The following is a 26,557-nucleotide window of genomic DNA, read 5'->3' on the forward strand; positions in this document are numbered from 1 at the left end:
ACTATGAAAGATCAGTGGTAAATAGAGAGTTATGAATAGGAGGAAAACCTGTTTTATTTTAATGGAAAAATAATAAAACTCTGAGATTCTGCACTTAGATTGTTTCACAAATGTTTTAAATTCCTGCTCCAAATTAAAGTAATTGGAAATGGAAAAGATGAACTCCCAAAACAGCTCTCCAAACCCAAAAGAACCCAAAAGCTGAAGTTCTGACATACTGAAAAAATACATAGGACTAAGTCCAAATGATTAAAATTATCAATAATCAGAACAGGAATTTCCTTGAGCTAAAATTAATTTTATAGGACTAGGCTGATAGAGATATTAAAATTAAATAAATGTTCAAAGAGAATGAAGAAATAATTGTTTCCAATAACCAAGAAGGTATACAGCCAAAACAGGGAGAAATAAAATTAACAATAAAACTAAAAACCAATTAGTACCTTGGAAATAAATTATGTGGTTATTGAAGTTAAAACAAAAACCTCCACAGACAGGACAAACTTGACACTAGCTAAAACCACAAGAGGAATTCACGACATGGAAATATGTTGAGAGTCACCCAGAACCCAGCACGGAGAGACAGGAAAAACAGGCAAAGCGTGATGAGCACCACGTGCCATCATCCTAGAAGGAAAGGCGTTGCTGAATTTGAGTGTTGCCCTGCCACTGATCTGCTCTGCGACCTTGGGCAAAATGCTTAACCTCTCTCCATGCCTCAGCATCCCCTTCTGTAAAATGGGGATAGTGACGGTGCCTGGCTCTTAGGATTTCTGTGAGAATGAAATTAATCTGCACACAGCACTTACGGCAAGGCCTGATGTGTAGTGAGGGCCCTAATCGGTGTTCTCTGTTAGATGCTGTCCTCATGGGCAACATTCTCTCCTCCCTCCTTCTTAAATGTCCCTTCGGGGCCCTAAATTCTATGACTCTGAGACATGAGCTACAGAGCCTACAGGTCCCCTTTCCTCCTCCATCCCCAGTATCTTATACAGCACCAGGCACATAGTAAGTGCTCAATAAATACTTATGGGATGAATAAATTAAGCGTATTTTTAAGAATGTGATCAATCCTTGAGAGAAAAAAGTTTTAGCACACCCTATGATTTATCACAAAGCTAACACCAGTGTATCCTCAATGTAAGCAAAAAAGAAAATATTGCCAACCCCCCAGAAATTTCCCTCACCCCATGCCCTGCTCCCCTGGCATGCTCTGCCTCATCCCAAAGCCAACCACTATCCTGACTTAATGGAACTCAGGGCCTTGCTCTTTTAAAAAGTTTTTACTAACTAACTGTGAATACCTAACACTAGGGTTTGGTTTTATTTGTTTTTTTTTTAAATTTAAATAAGTGGAATCATACATATAGCATTATATATATTTCCATATTTATCCTTTTTCATTCAACATTGTGTTTTTGAAATTCTTCCATGTTGTTGCAAGTAGCCCTAGTTCATTGACTTTCCTTGTTGAATAGTTCCCCATGGTATGAATGCACCGTATTTATTTATCTGTGTTGCTATTGATGGACACTCTGGTTGTTTCTAGCTCTGGACTGTTATACATAATGCTTTATGAACATTCTTAGACATATCTCTTGGTAGATAAATAGATGATAGATAGATAAACAGACAGACAGATAGATAGGATAGAGCCTAGAAGTAGAAATACTGGGTCACACAGAATGCTAATGTTCTAGAATACCAAACTATTTTTCAGAACAATTATTCCTCTTTGCATTCCCACCAGCAGACTATGAAAGTTGAAGTTGCTCCATGTCCTTGTCAGCACTAAGCACTGTTGGTGCTATTTAGCCATTCTGGTGGGTGTATCGTGGTGTCTCATGGTTCCATTTGCATTTCTTCTGATGATTAATTACACTGGACACCTGTCTCACATTCTTATCAGTGATTTGGCTATCAGAAGAGACTCTTTTGAGATCTTTGCAGCTGGTGTATTGTTTGTTAAATGACTTTTTAAAAGTGGCCATCACTTATTTAAAAACATCACAAATCACATGATTTTAATGTCACCGTTACACTGCGGATATACACAAGCTACCCTCTGTCTTGTCCCATTCTCCATTCCTTTCATGAGTATTCTCTTATCTCCCCAACAGACTGTAAACGCCTTCAAAACAGGCTGGGACTTCTACTTTTTATTTCCACCATAGCAACGGCTGGGCAAAAAATTCTTGCCAGTTGATTTACAAACGCAACTTTTAGAAAACCTAATCTCGGGTTATTCATGGATATGTTTTCTGAAAGTCCACATTTACCCTACATCAACATGAGAACAAATTGAAGAGGAAGGAGCCTGCAAAAAGCAGTAAAATCCAAAGAGGACAGGAAGCAGGATGTGCCATTTCTCGGCTGTTCTCCGGAGAAGAGCGTCTCCTGCCGAGACAGCCCCACCGGGTGGCGGGCGGCGTGCAATCCCAGAGCGCCCATCTCCTCAAGCTTCCCAGACCCGAGGGAAGAAGGACAGCCTTATAAAAGGATGAAAACAGAAACACATTTTCCACATTCCCCAGTCTGGGTACTGCCCCACATGCCAGACCACTCAGAGGAAAACATTTCCCAGGGTTTTAGGCCATCATTTCATTTCCTGCTCAAAGAGCAAAAACGTTCAGTGCATTCGCCGGTCCCCAGACAGATGCTGGAACACCCAGTGGATCACTGTCACCCTTAAATGAAAAATTTCGTGGAAGTGTAGATTCTAAGTTTAGCAACAAATCATAGACGTTTCCACATCCCTGGTCCATCTGACTGTCCCGCATCTATGGACACTGACAGAGCAAGTTCATTGTCAGGACGTCTACTAATAATAATCATTAGCCTTTCATGGGGGCAATACTCTAGCTCCTTATGGATTTTCTAAAGCAGAGGTCAGCAGACAACACCTATTTTTGTAAAAAAAAAAAAATTTATTGGAAAACAGCCAGCACCAGTTTACATATTGTGTGCGCTGCTTTCTCACCTATATGGGCAGAGAGTTGAGTAGTTAAAAGAGAGAGCATATGTCCCTCAGAGCCTAAGATATTCACTATCTGGCCCTTTTAGACAAAACATTTAGCAGCTCCTATTTTAGATGGTCAACATGAGCTTGGCAGGCAGCATGCCACATGTCCGCGCACATTCAATCATGCCAACGTCAAGAACGGTGATAAAAACAAATACCAACTACTCTGCATTGAGCACTTACTGTGTCCCAAGCAGGGCACTAAGGATTTCCCATGTTAGGTAATTGAATCATGGAAGCTTTCAGGAGGAGATATTATATTTCCTATCATACAGAGAAGGAGCCTGAGGCCCCAAAGGTTGAGCTTCTTGCTCAAAGTCACACAGCTAATCAGAGGTGGGCTGGGCCTCCCACCCAGGCTCTCTGATGCCCGTGCTATGCCTGTAGCCTGCATGACCCCCATCTGTGGAGGTCAGCTGCCCTCTGTGGATGGAGGCAACTGTATCCAGACACCCCGAAGTCTCACCGCGTAAAGCTGCCATTGTGAGGGTGGTTTGGTTGCGGCTCTCGGTACTAAGGCCAGGCCAGGCCTGGGTGAGCGTCTTCATGGGAAACAGTAACCCCTGCTGACCTCAGAGGCCTGCTTGCTGCACACAGGGAGACCAGCCCATGGCCCAGAGCACGGTTCCCAGGACCTGTGGGTGTGTCAGCAAGGCTCCTGGCCTCTGGATTGTGCCAACCATGTCCAGCACTGATTTACAGTAGAAGCTGCTCTCTGCTGGAGGAAGTGTCAGGCGGGGGACTAGGAACGAAGTCCCTTCCCACTGCCCCCAGCAGTTCAGCCCCGGCTGCAGATCTGCACAGCTGGCCTGGCAACACAAAAGCCTTGTGGGTAAGAGACCCGTCCAGTAGCTGCCAGGAGGCAGTTACCCTCAGGCACGTCTCCCCCTGGGGGCTGAACTTGGACCCCATGGGGTTATCTAAAAATCTTTCCCTGCCTCACTCGCTGTTCCCCCTGTGCTCCATCCCTGACCCCCACCCCACCTCCAATTCCCAGAGATGCCTGCTGCCCTTGAGCGGTGGCTCCTAGGGCCCCTTCACCCCTGCTCCCCCCCTACCCAACCCCATTCCTGAGAAACAGTCAAGTGACTTTCTAGGCACGGCCAATACATCTCACAAAGTCGCTGAGAAGGCAGGAGGGCCAGCGGGGGGCCCGCAGTGCCCAGGGCCTTTCATGGTACATACCTCGCTTCCCCAGCTGGGCCTCAGGCCCAGCCCCTCCCTGCCACGGCTCTTAACCTCGGAAGCCAAAGGAAGTCAGTTTGGGTCCAGAGGAAACTTCAGCGCCCCTGACCTCTGATAGAGCCAGTTTGCACCATCTCGCCCAGTGGAGTGAGCCCCTTCTTCCGGCTCCCGGCCCCAGCCAGCCCTCTCCCTGCCTGGGCCCACATGCCTCTGGGGTTTACCTTCACGGCCACGAGCATCTTGTCCTTGGTCGGGCTGAGGTTGTAGCACTCTGCTAGGAAGACCTTCCCAAAGGCTCCCTCGCCCAGTTCTCGTTTCAACACGATGTCCCTCCTCTTAATGTGCTGCACATCTGTAGGAGGGGACAGAGAGGAGAGCGGCCCAGTCAGTCCCAGGCACCTGTCCCCCCATTAGAGGCCCAGGCGTCTAGCGCAGGGAGATCTGCTCCTGAGTCCACGGCAGGGTGAGGCAAAGCCAGCACCCCAGTGGGGGTACGAAACCAGGCATCACCCAGTGGTCTGAGAGTCCGACCCAGGATCCTCTCATCTCTGCCCCTGCCCAGCCCCGAGCCTCCCCAAAACATAGCTGCTTCGGCAGGAAAACGCAATCAGCAGTCGCCAACATGCAGGATTCTAGTATCATCAGCTGCAGCTGCAGGAGACAGGTTACAGCCCGTCTCTGGGAACAGAATTCTGTGGGCCTCGTGCAGACGCTGAGCCACGGCATCTGAGAATCTGCATTTCTAACAAGCTCTCAGTGCCCGGGACAGACGAAAGACACACACGCACAGGGACACGCACTGGCTCTTGCCGTAGCATAACGGCTGTAGCAATCCTTTCAAGTGTCTGCTTCCTGGTAGAGACTACTGAATGGGGGCTAAAATTATTTGGGGGAAGCCTCTACTTGAGAAATCCCTTCCCTCTGAGAGAAAGAACAATGAACTCAAGCAGGCAAAGTCCAGAGACCTCCCCAGAACAAGGGTCTCTGCAAAGAGAAGGGTTGCCATTGCCTCGGCTAACTTAGCAACCTACTTAGAGTCTATCTGCCAGGAGAAAGCAAAGATGTGACCTCAGCCCTCCCACCTATTTGGAAAGAATGCTACAAAGTTGCTGCCCCAGCCCTGGGCTGGTGACGAAAGGGGCAAGCCAGAGATTACTCACTGACCCTTCCATTAATTGTTCAGCAGGCGGAAGCCCATTAAATACCTGTATCAACAATATGAAGATACAGCGCAGAGCCAGGAAAGGGGATTGTCTCAGATGACCTTGTCAAAAAGCGAAAGCTGAAGACGGGCCAGGCAGACTGTCCCCATGAGCGAGGAGACATGTGACAGGGACAGAGGGGCGTGACTACAAGGCTTTGCAAGTGTTCTGAATGGCGTGGGGATTCCCTTCTGGCTACACACGTCTTTTTTTTTCTATCAAGAGTTCTTGGGATCCACCCCCAAGATGACCTGGCAGCAGAGCCTCGTGGGAGGAAGCCTCGCAGACCGTCATTCCCTCCTCCCAGCAGGACAGACCTGCCGGCTCTCTGCGGCTGGCGGCTGCTCCTCCAGGCCACGGGGCTGCGGCACACGAAGCCTTTCCTGCACCAGCCTCCACCACAGGGGCATTCCAACCTGGTTCCTTCTTCACACCCCGTGATGCTATTTCCTGGCTTCTGCGGAATAGTATTTGTGGGCCTGGGAGTTTGGAAGGCTAAAGAGTCTCCCACTGAGAGGAAATGGGAGGTCAGGACCTCCGGAGGGAGGCCACATGCTCACTACTGCACGGTCATTCCCAGGTGACTATGGGTGACGCCTGGGTCCTGCCAGGTGAGCGTCCTGGCCCAGCCTCGGAGTGGAGACGGGCTGATGGTGGCAGCTTTCAAGGCCTCTGGATGTGCAGGGGCTGGTCAGGAATGGGCAGCCGGGGGCTCTTGCGGCAGGGCCTGGATCCCCCAGCCGCTTGAGTCTGTGCACCTCCCCAAACATCTCGGCTTGGTTTCCTCGTCTGAAAATGGGTGGGGGAGGATTAAACAAGTCCCGCTTACGCGCTCCATGGCTATTGTAAGCAAAGGGTTGCAAATGCTCGCCTCCTCTATCATGCTGGTGTGTTGAGGTGTTTTCTTCATTATTTATATTATTTTACAAGAAGGGAAAATAAAGGCCAAGTCAGGTGTCCCTAACTGGTAGCTGAGACAGAACTGGAATCCAGAGCACCAGGACATGTCAGTGCAGCCAAATCACTGGGGACAAGCCCCCTTCGGCCCCAGACCCCACCCCAACTCCAGCCTCCCTCAGCATTGCAAAAGAACTGTGGTTCTCAAACCCAGCCACATCAGAATCGCCTGGAGGGCTTGCCCGGATCGCTGGGCCCTTTCCCCAGAGATGCCTGTTCAGGAGGCAGGGTGGGGCCTGAGATTCGCCTTCCTCACAAGATCCCAGGTGATGGCGAAGCTGCCGACCTGGGCACCTCTTTTGAGAACCATGAAACAGGACGCCCCTGTGGGGGGGGGGGGAGGATTAGCCAGCAGCTGACAGACGTTCCCCTTTGCAGCTTGGCCTCAACAAGCCCCAAGTCCATGAACAGTTCAGTCGTGCCTCCCAGCTGGGAGCCCAGGAGGGGGGCCTGCAATCATGGCTCCCCTTCAGGCTCCCCTCTCCCCCGTCCCCAGCTGTGCAGCTTAGGCTGAGTCAGACCCCCTCTCAGAGCCTCACGTGCTCATCCACGTGGTGGAGAACATGCCTCTTTTGCCTTCCTGTGCTCTGGACGTACCTCTGCAAAGGCAAAGCCATAGCATGGAAGTTCGTGGACCCCTGAGTCCAACTCCAGGCTGGGCAAGCTCACCAGCTTCCCTGAGAGCTCTTCACTCTCAGCTACAGTGAGAGCAGAGAACAGAGAAGCTCTCCAGAGCTCTGGTTCTCAGAGGTGCTGAGGCACATCTCAGAACCCTCCATCTCCTCCTTGGTGGCAAGAATCTCAGGCCCTGGAAGATTCAGAGCAGCCAAGCGGGAGCAGAGGACAGGGAGCTGTTTCCCAGCCTTCCCTCTACATCCCAGGAGTTGAGCACCTGGCATCAGCAGCAAAACTCCCACTACAGGAGGGGGGGCTATGACTTCCGTGGGACTTGGATGTAGCAACGGGCAGGTGACCGTGTTTCTGGAAATCTGTCTGCTCTCTGCAAACCCGGAGTGGAAGCCTCCCATGGACCACAGTGTTTTCCCCAAATCTGCAAACAGATCTTTTTCAGAGACATGGAACGTGCAGCGGCTCAGTAGAAAACAGCCTCGGCTCACTCTCTCTGTCTTCAGGGAGTCGTCTGAGGCCAGTACCTGAGCTGGGTCCGTGAACGGGGTGGTGAGACCCAGGAAGGGCCAGCAGAAGGAATGGAAGATGAAAACAGCCCCCAACTCCATCAGGAATCCTGCCCTCGGCCCCCTGCTCCCAAGAGAGAACTTCCTCCCGGCCACGGGGAGAAGTCCCACAAGGCAACGGAGCCGTTTCAGCAGAGAGAGGCTGGACACGGGCCCAGCTCAGAAGGCAAATCCCTTCCGTCTGGACAACCCTGCGTGCCACCCAGGCCCTGGACCAGAACACCATGCGAGCAGCTGCCTTCCCTGATCCTAAGTAGGAGGAAGTAGGGAAAAGGCAATAAATCTGGGCCCAGTCCTACTATTCACTCAACATTCTGTTCTCATGGTAACCGTGAGAGTGAGTGTAACTGTACCCCTTTCACAGATGAGAAAACAGAGGCAGAGGGTAACTTTCCAAAGTTCTCAGAGCCAAGACACGGCCAAGGAAGAGCCCCCCTCTTTCTGTGGCTCCTGAGCCCGTGTGTTTTTCCCTTACCTACGGTTGCCTTTCCTGCTCTGTGGCCTCCAGGGTGACCCTGTCCACAGAAATTCAACTCTCCGACATCCTTCTCCTACTCCTGCCCAGCTTCTTTCCCTGCTCATCTTCCCAGGGGGGCAAGGGCTGCCCCCCTTCCCAGAGGCCCTGGGGAGAAGGGTTTGGGTGGGAGGCTGTGGGAGGAAAGGGCGCTGCTCGGACCCTGGGGAAGGGCCACAGTGAACCATTTCCATTTCTGACGTTCACACGTCTACTTGGGCCTCTTTTTTTTGCTATTTTTAGCTCGCAGAGCACTGCTCAGAGCTGCCTCTAGTGAGGCCATTTGACCCGCGTGCCAAAAAGTGATAGATGTCCCTAGGAGGAAAGAGCATCAATCTCCTTTTACTGCCTGGCTGGCTGGCCCTGCCGAGTCCGGGTCACACGTCTCAGATGCCGGGACGCTGGCAGGGGATGAGGAGAGAGGGGGACACACAGCCGGGGCCGTGGGAAGGTTTCCCAGTCTCCAGCAGTGAGGGTCTGAGTGGACGGCAGGGGGCTGGTGTGCGGGGGGAAGGGTCGTGGGGAGATGAAAAGGGTCCCTGGCACCTCCTGGCCTCGCTCCTCCCTGACTCCACGTGTTGAGAGAGCCACCGACTAGGTTCCACCAGAGAAAGCCACCGTATAGCTTCTCGTTCCCACAGGACAAGAGGGTCAATCGACAAATACAGGAGGATTCCTGCATTTCAGTCACTGCTTCACACATTTCCCTCTGTACTGAGGATAAAGATCATTGTTCTCCATGTGTGGGATTCACTTCTGGGAGGTCTTCCCCAGGCCTGGAGCAAGCGTGACCCAGCTTAATCTAAGGAGGCCACCAGCAGGCCCTGTCCCGAAGGCCTCAGACCCCTGGGAGCTTAGCGGGCACGTTGCCGTTCCCCCTCATCCGGCCTCTGTTCACCTGGGCTGCCTCCTCCTGGGAGGAAGAGGTTTCCTGCCACACCTTCTGGGACCTGTCCAGGACCAAGGGATAGAGGGACGTGGCCCGAGATGCAGGTACCACTGTTATCTTCACCTCCATTTCCTGGGAAAACAGGTGTGTAGCAACCGTGAACTGCTCAGCCCTTCTGACCAGGGGCGAAGGGGACGCAGAAAGCCCACCAGATGCTGCGAGGACTCGGGAAAGGAAACAGGTCTGTGTCTGCACCCCAACCCTGCCTGCTCCCCCCTTGGGTTCTGCTCCCTTAACTGTAGAACAAGGAAGTGTCTGTCTACTTGGCAGAGTTGTGAAGAGGACTGACTTAACATTTTTAGACAGAAGAGGTAATAGGAAATATCTGAACCATAGTGGACATTTAACAAAGTGTGTCTCCTTCCTTTCTGCGAGGTTTTAACTAATTGCTCAATCTACCCTCAAACAAAATAGTGGCTTGGAAAGGAACTTGATGAAGGATGGTGATATTCTTGTGAAATAAAATGGCATGAGGTTGCTGGGGTGGGAGCAGGGGAGCCGACACCGACTCTGGGGGTCACTGGCAGCCTGCCCAAGCCTGTCCGACCCCCTCCTTCAGAGCCCCAAATAGTTACTGGGAGGAGGTTGGTCAGACAGTGGGATAAAGACATCAGAGGCCGAGACAGCCACCTACTACAGATTGCTATTGATCAGGAGAGAGAAATCAGATTTCCCAGGTCGGTGGTTATAAATAATGGTGATCCTGAGACTGTGCTGTATGTCAGGCAGCAAAGTCAGCCCCAAAAAGCCAGGGTGTTCCTTCATTCAGACCCAGATGCTGTCCCCAAAGCTCACTGGCCACCTTGGTGCTTTGCCTAATTATTTTCCTAAAAGTACTCCACCTGTGCAGTGCTGAGATCACCTTTCTCTGAAGGCTGTTGCCTAAGGGACTCAGAAGCAGGCCCTCCCAGCACCACGAAGGGCTGGCCAGGTGCCCTTGAAGCTGAGCCCTGGTGTGTTCTCTTGACCACCCCACCTTCCCTTCCTCCCTGGCCCATTGTAATGATAACCCCCAGTTCCTAATTGGGGCCACCCTCATTGCTGAGACCTTTCAGTCTTCCCCCATCAACCCTGTCTCACTCTGAGCCTATCCCTTTCAGCTTATTATTATCCCCTGGAGCCCTTATTAATAATAAAAATAACTCCCCTTAATTGAGTCCTCACCCTAAGGCAGGCCCCATGCTAAGCACTCCACATGCACTGTCTGACTCATCCTTACAACTCGTTTCTGCACAGTGTGTGGCTAAGTTCAAGAGAATTTGCCCAAGATCACCCAGCTGTTAGAGGTGTCTCGTTGGACTCTGAAGGTCTGCATGGGCAGAATATGCCGCCCCCTTGTCCTTCAGTCATGACAGCCCCCTTGCCTCTGTGACCCCTACACCAGGGAGAAATGCTGCCTTCCGAACTGTCCACAGCCCTTTGTGGAGACAATGGCATTGAAAAGGACAGAGAGAGAGTCATTTCCAGGGGACTCCATTCTTGCCACCATTCGTCGTCACCACCTGAGCTCAACATGAGCATGGAGGTGGCTTCTGGAGATGAGGACAGACATCCAAGGCCCCGATGCTCCCAGAAGAACAAAGGGTCCCAACAGCCTCGGGGGCTCTCGAGTTACAAGGTAAGACCTAAGGGTGACTGTGTGCATGAAGGAGGAGGGAGATTCTCGGCAGGAAAGGGGGGGAAGAGGGAATGGGAAAAGAAGGGGGGGCTCTCTGAGAAGCGTGTGTTTTCTTTGTACTAGCCAGACCCTAGGGTCTCAGGCTGCCAAAAATGCTCAGAAGAAAACATTAATTCAATACCACACATTTAATTACACATGAAATGGAATGTCTTTAAATGGAAAAGAAAAACATTCCCAGAGCTCCGACTGTGGGTTTTTGAAGTGGCAGGAGGGAGAGAGAGGTCCAGCTCTGGACCTTTGAAGGGAAGGAGACTGCTGAGAGGACAGGATCCCTGCCTTTGCTGGAAGAGGGACTTCTGCATGCCCTCATTGACCTGGCCTCACCCCTTCTCCTGGCCTCGCTGGCTGAGCCTATGAGTGTCAGGGCAAGTGACAATTAGAGCATGACCAGGTAAGCGTGCCCCTTGGTCAGCTACAGGCCCTTCATATGGTCTGCAGCCAGCCCAGCCAGCTGTCCACCTGGACAGAAGGGCAGAGCATGGCTAAGCATCCCAGCAACTGCCCTGGCACAACCTGGGTGATTTACAGGGTGGGAGTACAAGGGGACCTCCTGGGTTCATGGCAAAGATCTTTCTAGGAGAAGACATTTCAAAGGCTGGAGAGCCAGCCAAAGAACATTGCAGAATTCTCATGGGGGCCTTGAATTTGAAGTTTGTCCTGGTCACTAACTAAGCGGGGGTAGCAATGGCAGGGGGAAAGGATTCCAGGTTGAATGAACACCGGCACTGCTTGCTGCCATTGCTCTCTCGGGGTGAGGCTGACTTGGGATGGCCTAAGAACATAACATGTCTGCTGGCAACTGTGTCCCATCCCAAGACATTAGCTTCGGGCTCCCCCCACCCCACAATCATCTTCAGAGTTTCACAGGTTTGCAGAGGGTCTCTGAAGGGTGCTGGCAGCTGCTCAAGTCCAAAGCCAACATCACATATTTGAATTCATGCACCAGATCTAGCATGGGGCACAGTACACATCAGGTATGCATTAAATATTTGATGAATGAATGAATGAAAATCCCCTTTGTGAGAGGCTCTAGCAAGGAGAACACTTCAAAGAGGGAAGGAGAAGGGAAGTTGAGGGAGTAGTAAAAAGAAAGGAAAGATGAGTGAGAATGGGAAAGGGGCCACAAGTTCCAAGGAGCAGCCTTATTTATGCCCTGCCTTTAAGACCAGCCCCAAGACCCAGGATGCCACGGAACTAGGACAGTTCTGAGCCCCACATCCTAACCCTCCATCTCCTGCACTCAGACTCCTAAGCGAGGGGCCTCCGCTGTCTGCATCTGGGCACGTGCACACGCCTCGGCTGGAGGCGGTGGTCTAGGATGCTGAGACACTGTGTTCCCACCAAGAGGAATAAATCAGTGAGACACCCTGCTGTTTCTGGAAACAGTGAAGAGACAGGATCGGCAGAGGACTATCTGTTCTGGGGCGATTTCCAGATCACGTTTCCTGACCCAGGAGTTCAGGGAGTGAGGCTCAAGTTCAGACGTGTCCCTGCCCCCAGGTGCTACCCCTCCGAGCTCAGTCCACGAGCTCAGACATCCGCCCACACCACAGGGCCCTGACACCCGCTTACCCGACCCAACCCACCTTCCCATACGCACTTGCTCTGTCTCCGCGTCACGCGGACCCTTCACATGGTGAGAGGACCCCCTCTGGCTCTCATTAAGCATCAGTGGCCTGAGCCAAGGGTAAAGAGCAAAAGGACTCCTCGAGGACAGCATCTGGGGCTGAGAAGTTAGGTGCTGAAAGATGAAGCTCAGGCTCTGACCAAGAATCTGCCCCCCCACAAGGACTTGCCTGGCTCCCCACTTCCTGCCCCCTTTCCTGGTTGGCTGCTTCCCCTCCAACTCGACGGTGACAAGCTCTCACTCACGTGCCCAAACACAGGGCTCATTCTGCATCCCAGTCTCCCCAGAGGCCCTTCTCCTCCAGAGCTGCCTGGGACGCCGCCTCAGCCTCTCATCCCGGGCATCCAGCTCTGCCCCCCAAGCCTATCGGGTGACCTCCTGGCGAACACAGAGCATAATGAGCTCAAGGTTTCTCCTTCCGGCCCTCAGTTCTAAGCCGAGACATGGCCTGCAGGGCACTGTGGGGCCACGAGAACACAGCTTCACACAGGAAGTCGTGAGCTCAGGGAGCAGAAGTTACCCATGAGAACCACAGGGTGGGCCAGGGGAAGGCGGACCAAAGGTCCGCATCACCCATTCACGGAACCAAGTCATTGGTCTTGACGACCCCCGGTGACCTTGGATTCTATAGGAAACTGAAGCCATCCAAGCAGTGGAGGAAGGAATGGGTATTACAAGACTTGTCCAGGTGGAGGAAACAACATATTCAAATACATAAGAAGAAGAAAGAACAAGAAGGGGACCAAAATTCTTGTAAATAAACACCAGTATTAGAACATGGGGGTGAGGCTTCGGAATGAGGCAGAATTAGGTATGAACGCATATTCAACAACCCATCTGAGGAGGCAGCATTTGGCGATTTACTAAAACAGACTCAAGCCTTGATGATTTCACAGAGTGAAATTAAGGAAATGCCCGTCTCACCGAATCATCATGAGGATTCAATGTGTGTATAGACATGCACCTGAAGCATGTTGAGTGAAATAATGGGTAAAGAGGTTCATAAAGGAATTTGCCAATTCCTTCTCTTCTCCTCACTCGCCCTCTACGCAATCCTTCAAGGACCCTCCCTGATTAGTTATCTCTCTGATCCTTAATTTCCTCACCTGTAAAACGAAGACGATTTTTTTCAAGGTGTCTATTGCATGGAGCTGTGGTAGAACGGTGCAAGCTGGGGGGCAGGAAGGGGGCGTAAGCACATGGTGGGCATTCACAACGCGCTAGCCTACAGTATGTGTGCCTTCTGAAGAGTCCTTACGATGATATTTGAGAACTCTGATAATCTGGCCCAGAACCGTAGGCGTGTTCCTTGTAAATTCCTTACACAAATGCATAAGACAGGTCCGACAGATGGATGGGCTGGCCATTCACTGTCCTCTGAGCCCACCTCATGAGTTCACGGCCATGCATCTTTATCCACGCCATTCTCCCAGCTGGGACACCTTGCTCCCATTTCCGCAGGGAGAAATCAACCCACATCCCAAGACTGGCTCTAATTCCATGCTCTCCACACAGTTTTCTCTTGGTCTTTAAGAAGAGCTCTCTGTCTCCTCAGAATGTCTATCCCTAATGCAAAAGCAGGTGTCCTGGGAACACTTCTGCTTTTATTTTGCTTTATATTGTTCCCCTATGTAAAGCCAACCCATGTAGTGCAGAGGAAACAAGCTCAAAACGTATTTGCTATGTCACTAGAGATGGTAAATGGCATGAGCAAAGGCCAGCATCTGATTTCTATGTAAATTTGCTAGGTGTACTGAGACATGGGATCCTGGTTTATCCGTGAGCATGCGCCTAGCCCGGAGATCTTCCAAAGACCGCTGCCTGGAGGTGTCTGCTGTCTCCTGGCCCAAAGGAGCCTGATCATACTCACCCTTCCCCCCGGCAATGAACTTAATGAAGACTTCCGTTCCAAGAACCCTAGGAAGCCAGCAGGTCACTCAGTGAGGCCGTGGGGCCCCATCGCAGAGCCCGGGGAGGCCTTTCTATAGGGTGGCTCAACTTCAGTTCTGCCTAAAGTAGGAGGCAGGGCTGGGACTCCAGAGAGTCTGAGTGGGTCCCAAAGGAAGGGAAGGCAGGCTCTCCCAGCCCCAGTCCACAGGAATTTAGAAAGGAATAGCCCCCCATATGGGGCCCTTAACACTAAGGGTCTTGCTTCAAGAACGACTCATCTTTCCTCCCTTTGCCCATAGCATACGGCCTAATTGAGACCTTCTAGGACAAAGCCATGCCCTCCTTGAGACCTTTCACCCCAGGGGCAGGGGGAGACTCATCTCGGGCTGCTCTGCTCACCCCCAGTGCAGCTGCCTGTGTCCCTCCAGCTGTGCGTAGGGGTGGCGGAGATAAGCTCACCTGCTAATCCCCACATCCTCTCCCCGCCCCAGGGGCCTGCAGCCCCTTCGCTCAGCCCAGCTCGGCCCAGCTCGCACGTGTGGCCTCCAGCCCCCGTGGGCACAAAGCGCTCCTGGACGCAGGCTTGCAGCATGCCCACCCCATGGCTCCCAGCCAGGCCTCCCACCACCCAGCCTCGGGCTTGCAGTTGAGACCCCTGAAGCCCACCTCCACAGCCAGCGGAGGATGTCGGGGGCCTGGGGAGTCTGCATCCGGACCCCTTCCAGGGGTGCTGTTCCCATTTCCAGCTCCCACTCCCAGACCTCAGCCATCGGCCAGGCACGCCCGCCCCTGTCTAAGCCTCCTGCGCGGTCCTCGTTCTCCTGGCCTTGCACCTGATGGGGCTCAGGGTCAGAGGCTGGGGCCCATGGGTCCTGGCTGCGCAGGCCCATGGCGTAGGCAGGCTGAGTGGGGTGCAGCCAGCAGATTCGTTCCGCACGGCCTCCGCACTCCTGGATCCCAGCCTCCCCATCCAAGCCCACTCGCCCTGCCAGGTGTTTTCCCACCACATCCTCTGTGCTGACTTCCAAGAGTTCCCCCACACCAGATGTGAATCGCACTGGCCGGTGGTTTCCTGGCCTGTCTCCTGACCCTCCCCCTACCTTGTACCTCTGCAAAAAGACAAAGAGAAAGTCGGGACGGGGGCAATTTCGGGGGTGCCCACTTGACCCCCAGAATCCCTCCCAGGGTTTGGGGTCTCCGCTTAGGTCTATTCAAGTTCACCAAATTCCAAGTTGCCTCCAGAGCACTGGCTAAAGTATCAGCCTGCATTTCCACGGGGCCTGGAATCAGAAGATCATTCTTTCTAGTTCTCCTGGTGCCAAAAGAAATGGAGCCGCAGTGAAGCTCGGGCTTTGCACGCTGTCAATATCATTTTTTTCTAACCAGCCCTTTGGAAGATCCCAGAAGCTGCAGCTCAGATGGCTGTTGGGACCGATGTCAGTGGAAAATCAGAAGAGGGGAGAACGTCTTCATTGAACACTAGATCTATGTGGCTACCTCTCATTGTTAGGTCAGGATACACTTGGGTGGCCCCAAAACATAAGATGGGAGCTTTGAAGCATCAGCATCAGGAATCCACAAGACATGCCCAGGAGCTGGGCAGGAAGCCAAGCTCCAACCCACTGCAGGTGGACCCCACCTGCCCCTTCCCACTGGCACAGGGGACTCCTCCCTCTCATTGTTCAGATGAGATTGTTGCTTGATGTGGCGACATCTACCCACCCTCCGTCCACTGTGCTGCCTTCACCACAGACCACTACCACCTCCCTCTCCTGATCCTCTATGCTCACCCTGAGAAAAACGGTCCCTTGCCCACCTGCCCCCGCCCCATGTGGATTCTTGGCCACCATCACTGGGCTGCTTTTTACTCTGTATGCTTGCTTTGTCTCTGAAACAGATCTTCACCACAGGCTCCCCAGGCAGGTGTGAGAGCCTCCTTGAACTTACACAGTGCTAAGCAGCTCAAGGCCTGGGCCACCAGCCCTCTCCTGCCAGCTTTCAGAGATGCCAGCACAGTTCCCTTTATGCATCCCCTCCTGGCCCCACGGATTGCAGCCAGAGGAACTATGCAAGATAACCTCTTTCCCATTCAAGTCTTTCACCTGATAAATGGGCCCCTTCCCTCTGTGCCTGCTCTGGGAACTTACCCATATTCCCATTTGCAGCACAAAAAGGACAGAAGCTGAATGACCAGGCAGCTAGGGCCCCTCCTGCAAATGTGTCTTGTGTCAGTTACACATGAATGTCATGCTGCCTAACTTTTCCAGATCTGTGAGATGTTGGATCAAACACGTGTGGATCTCCAGTTACTCCAGGTCACGACTTAGGCAGGATGATTTAGGAAATCCAAGTTATAAAGTCAGGAAGGAATTAAATATTTGGATTGAAGGCCAATCATGGGGGAAAAGAAATGTTCATCTGCACCAGAGCAAAACCACTTGATAAATGTCTCATTGAAATGAGGAGACGCCACCCAAAAAAATAAGTTTCTAACAGACAGGGGCTTGATGAATGGAATTTGTTGCACGGTGCCCATGATTACTAATTTAACAAGTGCAAAAAGCCATATTATACTCTTCACCTTAGTTTAGGGGATGTTAGAAATAAACAGATTAATTAATGAATAAAACAACCTATAAGCACATCATAAGTTCCCTGACAGCCACAGTGATCTCAAGGGGTCTGATTTTTTTTTCTTATAAGCCCTTACCCTTGTCATGCACAATTCTAGGTCATAGATTTCCCATGAGTATAGTAGGAGAATGAACCATGAGGTGGTGCCATTTTTGGGCCCTCTGGGGGTGGAAAGAACAGGGGGTGGAGGGGCATTTCTTATGCCATAGTGGGTAAAGGCCCAGTATTGGCATTAGACACATTCAGCTCTGCTACTTAGGCTGTGCGACATTGGGCGTTTTACTTAACCTCTCTGAGATGACATCTCTTCTGTTTAAGTGTAATCCATTCAGAGGCTTGTACACAAATAAGTTCAGTCTGTAAGCCTCTTAGCACAGTGGCAGGCATCTGATGAGCTCTGAGGCTGACTTCTACTCTCCCACCCGAGGTGGCTCAGTCAGGGCGGCCCTGCACAAGGCCTCACCTGGGCACCCACGGACACAGAGACAAGTATGGATTCAAAGGCCTTCATGCCTCTCAGAGCACAGCTACTGCACCTGCCCGCCGGAGACGAGGCTTTGTCTGCAGAAGCCTCTGCCTGTCGGTGTCAGCCACAGAGAGCTCTGGTTGCTCCAGGCCATAGGCCTTCCAAAGGGCGTTGGCCTGGCTTACAGTGGCTGTTTGTTACCTGCTGTCTATCACAGAGGGTCAGGAGACGTGGGGACACGCAAGGCACAGGAAGCTGCAGACAGCAGATGACACATAAGCTCCCAGTCGGTGGCAGTCAGCTGGAGTGGCTTTTGCACTGGCGTCCGGAGCCTTAGAGGTGACTGACGGTACGTCTGTGAGTGAGTGACCCTGTGTCTGGGTCCCGGCTGAGAAGAGCATGGAGAGAGTAGGAAAACGTCTGCCTGCACTGGGGCCTTCACCCTCCTGGTGGAGCCTGCAGGTAACCCTTGCTCCCAGTGGTGCAAGGTGCACGTCAGTGGTCCTGGACGGACAAGAGGCCAATTCCACAGAAACAATCATTTTTACAGTGATGAAAATGGGTACCCATCCTGGACTCTCCACTTACTGGCTGAGGGGCCACATATTATTCAGTCCATGATATAATGGGCAAATGTGCGTTAAAGTTACAGTGTATCAGAAACAGGGCTTTGTGCTGGGGACACAGCAAGGGACCAGAGACTCCCCAGAGCTCACTGGTCGAGGGCGGAAGCCAGACGAGGCCAGGCAACTCCAACACAGCGGGCTAAGCCCCACAGCCGGGTGAGGACAGGACCCCTGGACCCCTGGAAGCTGCATCCAACTGGCCTTGAGGGGTCGGGGATCTCTCTACTCCCTCTGAGCCTCATTTTGTATGTAAATGTGGAAATACATGTAAACAGGACTTTGATACAACATTAAGATGGGAAATCTTCATAGAAGCTTCATAGAAGCGCCCTGAGTAGAAATGGGTCAGTATGTGTAAAGCCCTCAGGGAAGAACCTGAATTAGGTAAGAATCATTGAATGTCCGCTATCCTCCTGACCACTGTCTTCATCATACGGATCTTCATCGTCACGGTGGCCACAGTCCCCCAGGAGGAGCATTTAAACTGGTGGCACCCTCCCTGTGGGAGGTCGTGGGGGGTCATTAAGGGGTTGCGCTTGCCTCAAACCCAGGCCCCATCGCCACTAGCTGAACTGCCTTTTAAGCCTCAATTTCCTCATCTGTAAAATGGGCTGATAGGGGCATCTACACTACGGTGCTGTTGTGAGATTAAATGAGAGCCTATCCGGCAAGCAGCCACCACAGCTCCTGGAACCCAGGAATGAATGGCGACAACTCTGCTCCCACCAGGTGAACGTGGAGGAAATGAAGGTTGACATCTAATCCACATGTCGTCACCCTGTCCTCTAAAAGGGCGTGACACCCTTCCTCTAAGTGAGGCACAAATCTTACTGCTTCCTTTGCCTCGCAGAGACTAGGGGAGAAGGCAGTGGGAGCTCCTACCAGCCGCCACGCCGCTGGAAGCTGGCCCTGCAGCTGGCCCGCCGCTAGCAGCGCGCATCAGTGAGCCTGTGCAAACGGAAAGCGGGCCGGTGCTGAGTAAGGAAAGAGCTGAATTGCTCTGGACACTGAAGTGTGGTGTCTGATCTCCCCAGGGGGCAGATGAGCAAGGAGACCCTGAGAGAGACAAAAGGGGAGCGTGGGTGGAGGACTTTCAGAAACAGAAATGTCTAAGACTCAATATTTGACCATTTGTTTTGCTACAACCGAACCTTCACACGCAACATCAAAACGACGGCGAAGCCACTCTGTACACACAACTGCGTATCGTGATGTTCTGAACGTGAAACTGAACAAAAGGCACGTTCACACATCGCGGGGGAGGATCCAGAAGGCGCTGGTCTGGACAGATGTTGATACTGTCGTTAAACTCACCCAGCCCAGTGGAAGCAGGAACTCTGACGTTTTCCTAAGAAGAGCAAGACAGCCTGTCTAGTCCGTCCCTGGGCATCCTTGCAGAGGCAGGGCACCATGTGTAGGCGGGGCGGGGCACCAGCCACTTCAGCTGAAGGACACTTAGCTGTCACCTGGCTCGGGAAATCGTCCTCATCGTCCAAGTCCTTCCTAACATCTCTGCTTGGATGGCTAGTGGTCTTCCGCACGCAGCACAGCCCAAGGAGAAATCTCACTCTTTGCCCTTGAACCTGTCCCTCCCCAGGACCTCTCTGCATTCCTGAATTAAACGGCACTCCCAACCACTCAGGGGCATAGCCCCTAATCCATGGCTTTTCCTTGATGGCTCTTTCCTGCGGTGCCATCAAGTCCATTAATAAATCCTGTCGATGCCCATCTCCAAACATTTCTCAAATCTGCCGGAATCCCCAGTAGATCCACTTTTCCCGCCCCGCAGCCGCCGCCATCGTCCAGGCCCCAGTGACCTCTCACCCGGGCACCAGTCTCCTGAGCCCCCATTCTCTCCCCTCCCCTCAGCCCCACTCTGGAACACGGTCAGCCAGCCCGGGGCCATCTTTCATAAAAAGTAAAGTCAGAAACGCCGGGTCCCTCCCCTACTTCGAATCTTGCTTTAGAATAAAAGCCAAACTCGCTTTATGATTGCTGACGGGGTGTGACCCTGCCTGCCCTCTGACCTCAGGGCCGGTTCCTCCCCCACCCCACTCCACCCCCGCACCCCCTGCGCCCCACCCCACTCCCTTGCCTTCTTCTCTCCCACACTCCGCTTAGGGCCTGCAGAGCCCTTGCAGCAGCCCCAACTGGCCCTGAGCGCTCACTCTCCCCCTATTCAACTGAAAGGGGTCACCTCTTATCACAGGACCCTGTTAATTTTCATGCACACACTACTGCCATTGGGTAATTGTCTTCCCGACTTGTGTTTTTATCATCTAGTCTGCGCAGGGGCACACCAGCTTCACGAGAGGCAGGGCTCCCTGCATCTCCATCAGAACTGCACACCAGCAGCTCTGCACCTGTTAGCTGAAGAAATGAGTGGCCTCCCCAGTGGCCGTGATCGTCATTATTCTGTAGGCTCCTGTGATGCTGAAAACATCAAACGAGGACCAGGGGGCTGGCGCCAGCCAAGGGAGCTGCAGCTTCAGCAGAACTGACTTCTGAAACCGAGGCAGACGCACCACGTATTAAACCAGGTCAGTGCCCGACAGGAGGGTAAGCAGCTCTGGGCTAAGGTCGAGCTTAGGAACACAGTCACCTGAGCAGAGGCCCCACCAGTAACCACAAGAAGGTCCATGTTATTGAAAACCGCCCCCTGAAATCCTCACTCTGAGGTCCTACTCTCAGGCTAGGTGGGGCTTGATCACAGCACAACTCATGACACCCCCAAAGAAGGGTCATTTCATCAACTGGGAAGTCTTCAACTGTATTGCACTTAGGTGGGCCCCACGAGCTTCTCTGCAGGGGCTACGGCCCAGGAATAAGCAAGCCGTGGGACTCAGGGGTCCAGGACACACAGTGGATGTGCTTGTATGGGGCCAGCATATCCGGCCAAGACTGCCAAGCTGAATTCTCTGCAGGTCAGAGACGAGGATGAAGGTGTTTCCTACTGTATTTCTCCGGCTGCATCCCGTTAGGCGAAGTGGGGAGCAGACCCGGTATTTGGCTAGGATACAGGCAAAATCAAATGTGCCAAGAAATTGAGATCAGCCAAAACTCACAGCAGCGGAAATAGGTAGTTTTTGCCCTTCTTTATAAATGAAAGTTCACCGATATCTGGGTCCACCTCCCCAAAACAAGGCTGCTCCAGGACCTCCTCCTAAGGGGACCCCAGAACTCCCCTGGTATACCCCAACTCACTCTGGGATGCCTCTCTCCACTTTGCTAGGGAAATAGAAATTCCCTCAATTAACACTCTGTCCAGTTCCACTTATTTCATTCTTATCTATCTCTCTCTTTTATCTTAGAAGAATTAAAAGTTCTTCCTTCCAAGGTCAACCCTGCCACCCTTTCCGTCTCCTTTCTGGATGGTGTCCCGTCTAGCGTTGAGCTCTGTTCAATACTCCAAATCTCTCCTTCCTGCTGATGTCTCATCTACTATTCAATGGGGGATAAGCTCTCCCCCATCCTGATAGAAAGCATCCCTGGTCCTGCCTCCCCAGGAAATTTCTCCCATGCCCCCTCCATCACTGCAGGGCAGCTTCCCTCTGCCAGCCATGTACCGTTCTCCGACCCCTGCTCATTTCTGAAGCCCATGTACTTTCTTACCCCTTCTCTCCCTGGCCCACCTGGCCCAAAGTTGTGCTGATCACCTGGTACCTGCTCCCAATCCCATGCTGTTTTCTTAGTCCTCATTCAGCACAGGTGAGCCTCAGGTCCTTCACAGCCTCAGCTTACCTGAACTCTCTTTCATCCTCAGCTCTTTTGCACATGACTGGGGGGTGCTCCCTTATCTTGTCAGACACAAGCAGGATCAGGATTCTGGGATTCCAGGGAGCCCAGAACATGCAGGTATTTATCACAATGTTGCGTATGACTTCGCTGTGCACAGCCTTCTCCCTACGCAGCGGCAACCAGATTTGAATCATCTTGGAAACCCCGATGCAGAGCCCTGTGCTTTGCATTGTTTAGATGTTCATTAAATCATTGAATGCCATTAAGAGAGTGTGTTCCATTGAGGCATAAAAAACGTATTACTCATATGGGTGGATTTCCAGGCAAATTGCAAACGCCCCCTTCCTGGGAGACCCTTAGTAGGAAAGGTGCATTTAATTACTGCCTTGGTTGATAACTCCTGAAAAATGAGCAGCTATTTATCAAGCAGCCACTGGGCTGGGCGCTGTAGCATTAGCACATCTGTGAATTGGCAGGGCAGCTGCAGCAGGAACTGGGGAGGTAGAAGGAGAAGTCAGGCAGGCAGGAGGAGGCCAGGTCAGAAGCGACTGCAGGGCCAGCACCAATTCCTGGGGGTACACTGTGGCCCTCTGAGAGCCCCTGCTTCCTAAGCTGGGGTAGGTCCAGCCAACGGCATGGCTAGACGGAAGAAGCAGCAAATAGACACTGGTTGCCAGTGAGGACACCAGGCCTCCGTGGCCTGGCCATCAGTGGCTAACTCCTGCTCCCATCACCTACAACTGCTTCTCTGCAATCCCACCGCGAGGGAGAGGAGCCGTCTCTCGGAGTTCCTTCCCTCCCCGTCCTTCCCTGGTTCCCAGACACCCTGCCTTCTGGGAGGATGCCAGAGAGCTTCATGTGGGGACTCACACACGCCTGCAGGGGCGACCAGGGCTGGCACCCACTGTCCCTTCCTCAGCCTGGCAGATGGGGAGGGCCAGCCCCCAGGGATCCTGGAATGCACATGACGTCGGCAGCTCCTCGAGCGGAGGACCAGTGAGCAGCTTGCTGGGGCTGCAGGTGACAGCAGCCTGATGGCATTTGTTGGTTTGGACGTCAGTGCTCGTCCCCAGGCCCACTTTTTTCTCCCCTCCCTGTGGCCACCGGATCTTGATCCTTAACATCCCCTGAATGTGCTTGTCTGTGCCCCACATTCTGGTTCTTTCTGTCATCTCTCTGTCCTGTCCGTAGACCTTTGCTTTCTCTAGGACCTCATCCCCAGCAGACAAGAGCCCAGGAATGCAGAGTATTTCCGGAAGGGAGGGTAAATTCCTCCTGCTGGTCAGCTTCTGAGCCACGCCCACCCTCCGAAGGACACTCACGGCCCGTTTAGGAAAAGAGGAGTCACGCTGGCACCACTGAGGGCTGCAAGAGAGCAAACAGGGCATTCGCTTGGCCTCCAGCGCTGCAGACTTAGATACCCCTGTGCTCCATCTCTCCTCGCCTTCATCTCATCCTGTTGCGATTTCCTTGAATGCACTCCAGCTGGTTGACTTCTCTCTTTTGGGCCCCTCCTCCGCCTGGTGTCCAGATCAGTGGGGTGGCTGGAAACACCTTGCTCAGAATTGTCTGTGACCTTTTTACACCCACTTTCAATCTTTACTGCTGCCCAGGCCACCCACTTAAAGGCCAGGGCAGGAGGTTAGGATACGTGGGTACTGCCTCCCAACACTCCCCGTGACCTTGAGAAAGTCCAGGTGTCACGCTTGCTTAGCCATCTGTAGGACAGACGACATTAGAGGCTTCACACAGAATTCCATGACCGCTGCGGGACTGTACAGCTCTGAGGCCCCAGCGCTGAGATTCGGCAAGGCTCTGCCCAGAAGAGACTTTTGGGGAGCAACATTATAGGAATGCTGGCAGCACTCTGAAGTCACCTGGGAAGCGGTAACACCCCAGGACTCATCAACTTTGCACCCTGAGCTCTGAGGCCATCACGGTCCAGAAGGAGATGGCTTTCACTAGGTCAGCTCTCTGTTACAAGAAGACAGCCGTCTATAGAATCTGTGGGATACCTGCTTGGGGAGTGCCTAAATACCCAGGGGTACTGGGTCACAGGGCAATGAGGCAGTGACACCCAGTGCCTCAGGTGGTGGCTGCCACGGAGCTCTCCTCCAAATAGCTTAGCTACCAAAATACTGAAACACCTGCTCTCTTATTCAGCAGAATTGAAAAATAAAACTAATCCAAGTTTCCAAACATAGGGGACAAATTAAATAAATATGTAGATCCACCAAGTGAAATATCCAGCCATTAAAAAATCATGCTGTGACCCTCTGTTGATGGAGGCTGCAGGGAACGTCATTCTCATATATTAGTATTGATGGTACACATTGGTATAACCCCATATGGGTCATGTATGCAAAAGGGTCACACAAAATAGCCTATGGGGTTATTTGGCCCTGCATTAATATTATATTTAGGCTCAAGCATGTTTATTTACATTTAATATATTTAGGTTCAACCCATTGCAATTATTTATAAGAGAAAATATGGCAAGGAAATTAAATAGATTTAGATAACCAATTCAGTGGAATGATATTTATCTCTGGAGAAAGAATGAGAATGTTCTCTAAGATCTCTAAGAAACTAGCAAGGAGATACTGAAAAGTACAGAATTATATGTATAATATAGGTTCATAGCTACAAAAGGAAGGAAAAACAAGAACAAATATTTGTATTATTTATATATATTTTAGATCTAAAGCATCAGGGCAAACAATAACCGTGGGCACCTGTGTGGCAATGGTGGGTGTGTAGGTAGAACCTACAGGTGAGAGGCAGCTATAGGAAGAATTCTCACTATACAGATGGACAGATAGAGACGGACATTGATAGACAGATAGATGTAAAATAAAGTTCATGCTGTATTGAGGCATTATTTACCTCAATACCATTAAAATACATGCTTTATTTACCTCAGTATTGTTGATACATATTAATATATATTGATCAGTCATATATCAGTATGTATATTATTGACATATGTATCAATAATACTGTGGTAAATAACACTTCAGTAAAATTTATACATATAAACTTTTATATATAATTACCTCAGTTTTACAGATACACTCATGTCTGTGTGTATATGTGTGTGTACACATGCACGTGTGTGTTTTTTGAAGCCATGTGAGTATGTTACCTATACAGAAATTTTTAATAGTTCAAAAGATGAGTTAAATGGCACATGCAAAGAATCTTACAAAAAAAGAAAGGAGCAAAATAATGTGTGTGTGGGTACGTGCACAGAGAATGGTTTGATTCCGCTAAATAATTAAATAAGTACATAAAAAAGATTAGAAGGCAGAAAGCTAAAATGTTAACAGTGTTGTCTCTGGGAGATGGGATGGTAGATAATTTATGTGTTTGTGAGCTTTTCTGTATTTCAACACATTTTCTACTGTGAATATAAATTACTTTTGCAACCAGGAAAAGAAAAACACCATGTTATTAGAAGGAAAAGAAAACCCTTCCCATTCACTTTCTCCCAGGTTTTTACCTCTCTGTTATAGAAAGAGAGCCTCCCAGTCGTCCACAAACAGGGAGGAGGGGGTTGCAGCCCATCTCTCTCCCCTGAATAATGCTGATCACAGCCTCCAGAGAACCGCAGATCCCCAGTAAATACCAATCAGTTTTGGAGACCTTGAGATCAGTCTCTATGGCAACCTGACAAGGGCATGACTCTGTATGCGCTCTGCCTGGGCAGGAAAAGGGCCCAGCAGGAAGCACACCTGCCTCCAGCGGGCCCGAGGTTGTGGAAGGACCATGCACTGTATTTAGCTATGTGGCAATGAGATCGGCCTCCCCGAGGCTCCAAGAGACAGACATCTAAACAATGGGACACTGCAAGTCTTAACCGTTCATCCAGAATATGGGGTTCCCAGGCTGCCATTTCTATGCATACAGCTGCAAACAGATGTCACGATTCAGTAGGTCTAAGAACTACATTTAAGAATAAGGTGTCCTTCCTCTATGCTTACCTCACGCATAATTTCATCATATTGCTTCAAAGTTAACTCACTAGGCGGCACCAGGCCTGTTCCTTGTATTCGCAGGACCTGGGACAAGAGGATAGTTAGAAGCCCACATCTCAGTGTCCAAAGACTTGGAAATGAACAATCAAGCTAACACACTGTTCCGTAAGGTACAGCCTATCCTCCGGCCCTGTTAAATATACTTTCAGAAGGACCTGAAGGGCCAGGCATGAATTTAGGGGTCTCACCCTCCTTGGAGTTGTGAGTTGGAACGTGTGTAGTGCCAGAGACCTGACCCCAGCCTGCTCCCCTTCTCAGTTGCACAGCTAAAGGGGCTTCCTGTATATACACCTGTGCACCTAGCCTGAAGCACCCTTCTGCCCACAAACAGCAGCCCCTTGACAAACCCTCGGCAGAACCTAGCAGTGCACACCCTTGTAGGGCAGCCCACTCTCAGGAGACAGGCGGACAGGGAGGCCTGCGTGTGTCCTGGAGGTGGGCTAAGAGCCGTTCAGGAAGGGAGCTCTGCTTCAGGCCCTGGAGCATCACCCAGAAGGGGGTGGGGCCCCACCCGGGCTCCAGGGGGTCACTTCCCATGGCCCTTGGGCTCCTGTCAGCTGAAGGAGAGCCTTGAAAAGTATGGAGTCCCTCTTGCCCAAGACTAAGGATGTCTGACAGTAATCCCTCTAGGCTGGGTTTCTCACCCTGGGCACTACTGGTATTTTGGGCCAGATAACTCTGTTTTGGAGACTGTCAATAGCACCCATCCTGAGTTGTGTCAACCAAAAACGTCTCCTCAACAAGTCACCCCCCCATTGAGGACCACTGCACTGGACTATGAAGTTCTTGAGGGCAGAAAAATCTACCACTTCATGTAATGGTAGAGTGAGTGG

At 51.5% G+C, this 26,557-nt stretch overlaps 1 protein-coding gene across 3 annotated transcripts in view; it reads right to left on the reverse strand.

The window, feature by feature from the left end:
* Positions 1-26,557, reverse strand: part of NTRK3 (neurotrophic receptor tyrosine kinase 3) — a 350,817-nt gene that overhangs the window by 57,857 nt on the left and 266,403 nt on the right. For all 3 annotated transcript variants that reach the window (XM_057494679.1, XM_057494680.1, XM_036931897.2), the window contains exon 14: positions 4,429-4,559. In XM_057494679.1, the coding sequence (XP_057350662.1) occupies positions 4,429-4,559 (131 nt within the window). The remainder of the gene's footprint in view (positions 1-4,428; positions 4,560-26,557) is intronic.

This window comes from Manis pentadactyla, chromosome 18, assembly GCF_030020395.1.
Source record: "Manis pentadactyla isolate mManPen7 chromosome 18, mManPen7.hap1, whole genome shotgun sequence".
In the NCBI taxonomy this organism is placed as follows: domain Eukaryota; kingdom Metazoa; phylum Chordata; class Mammalia; order Pholidota; family Manidae; genus Manis; species Manis pentadactyla.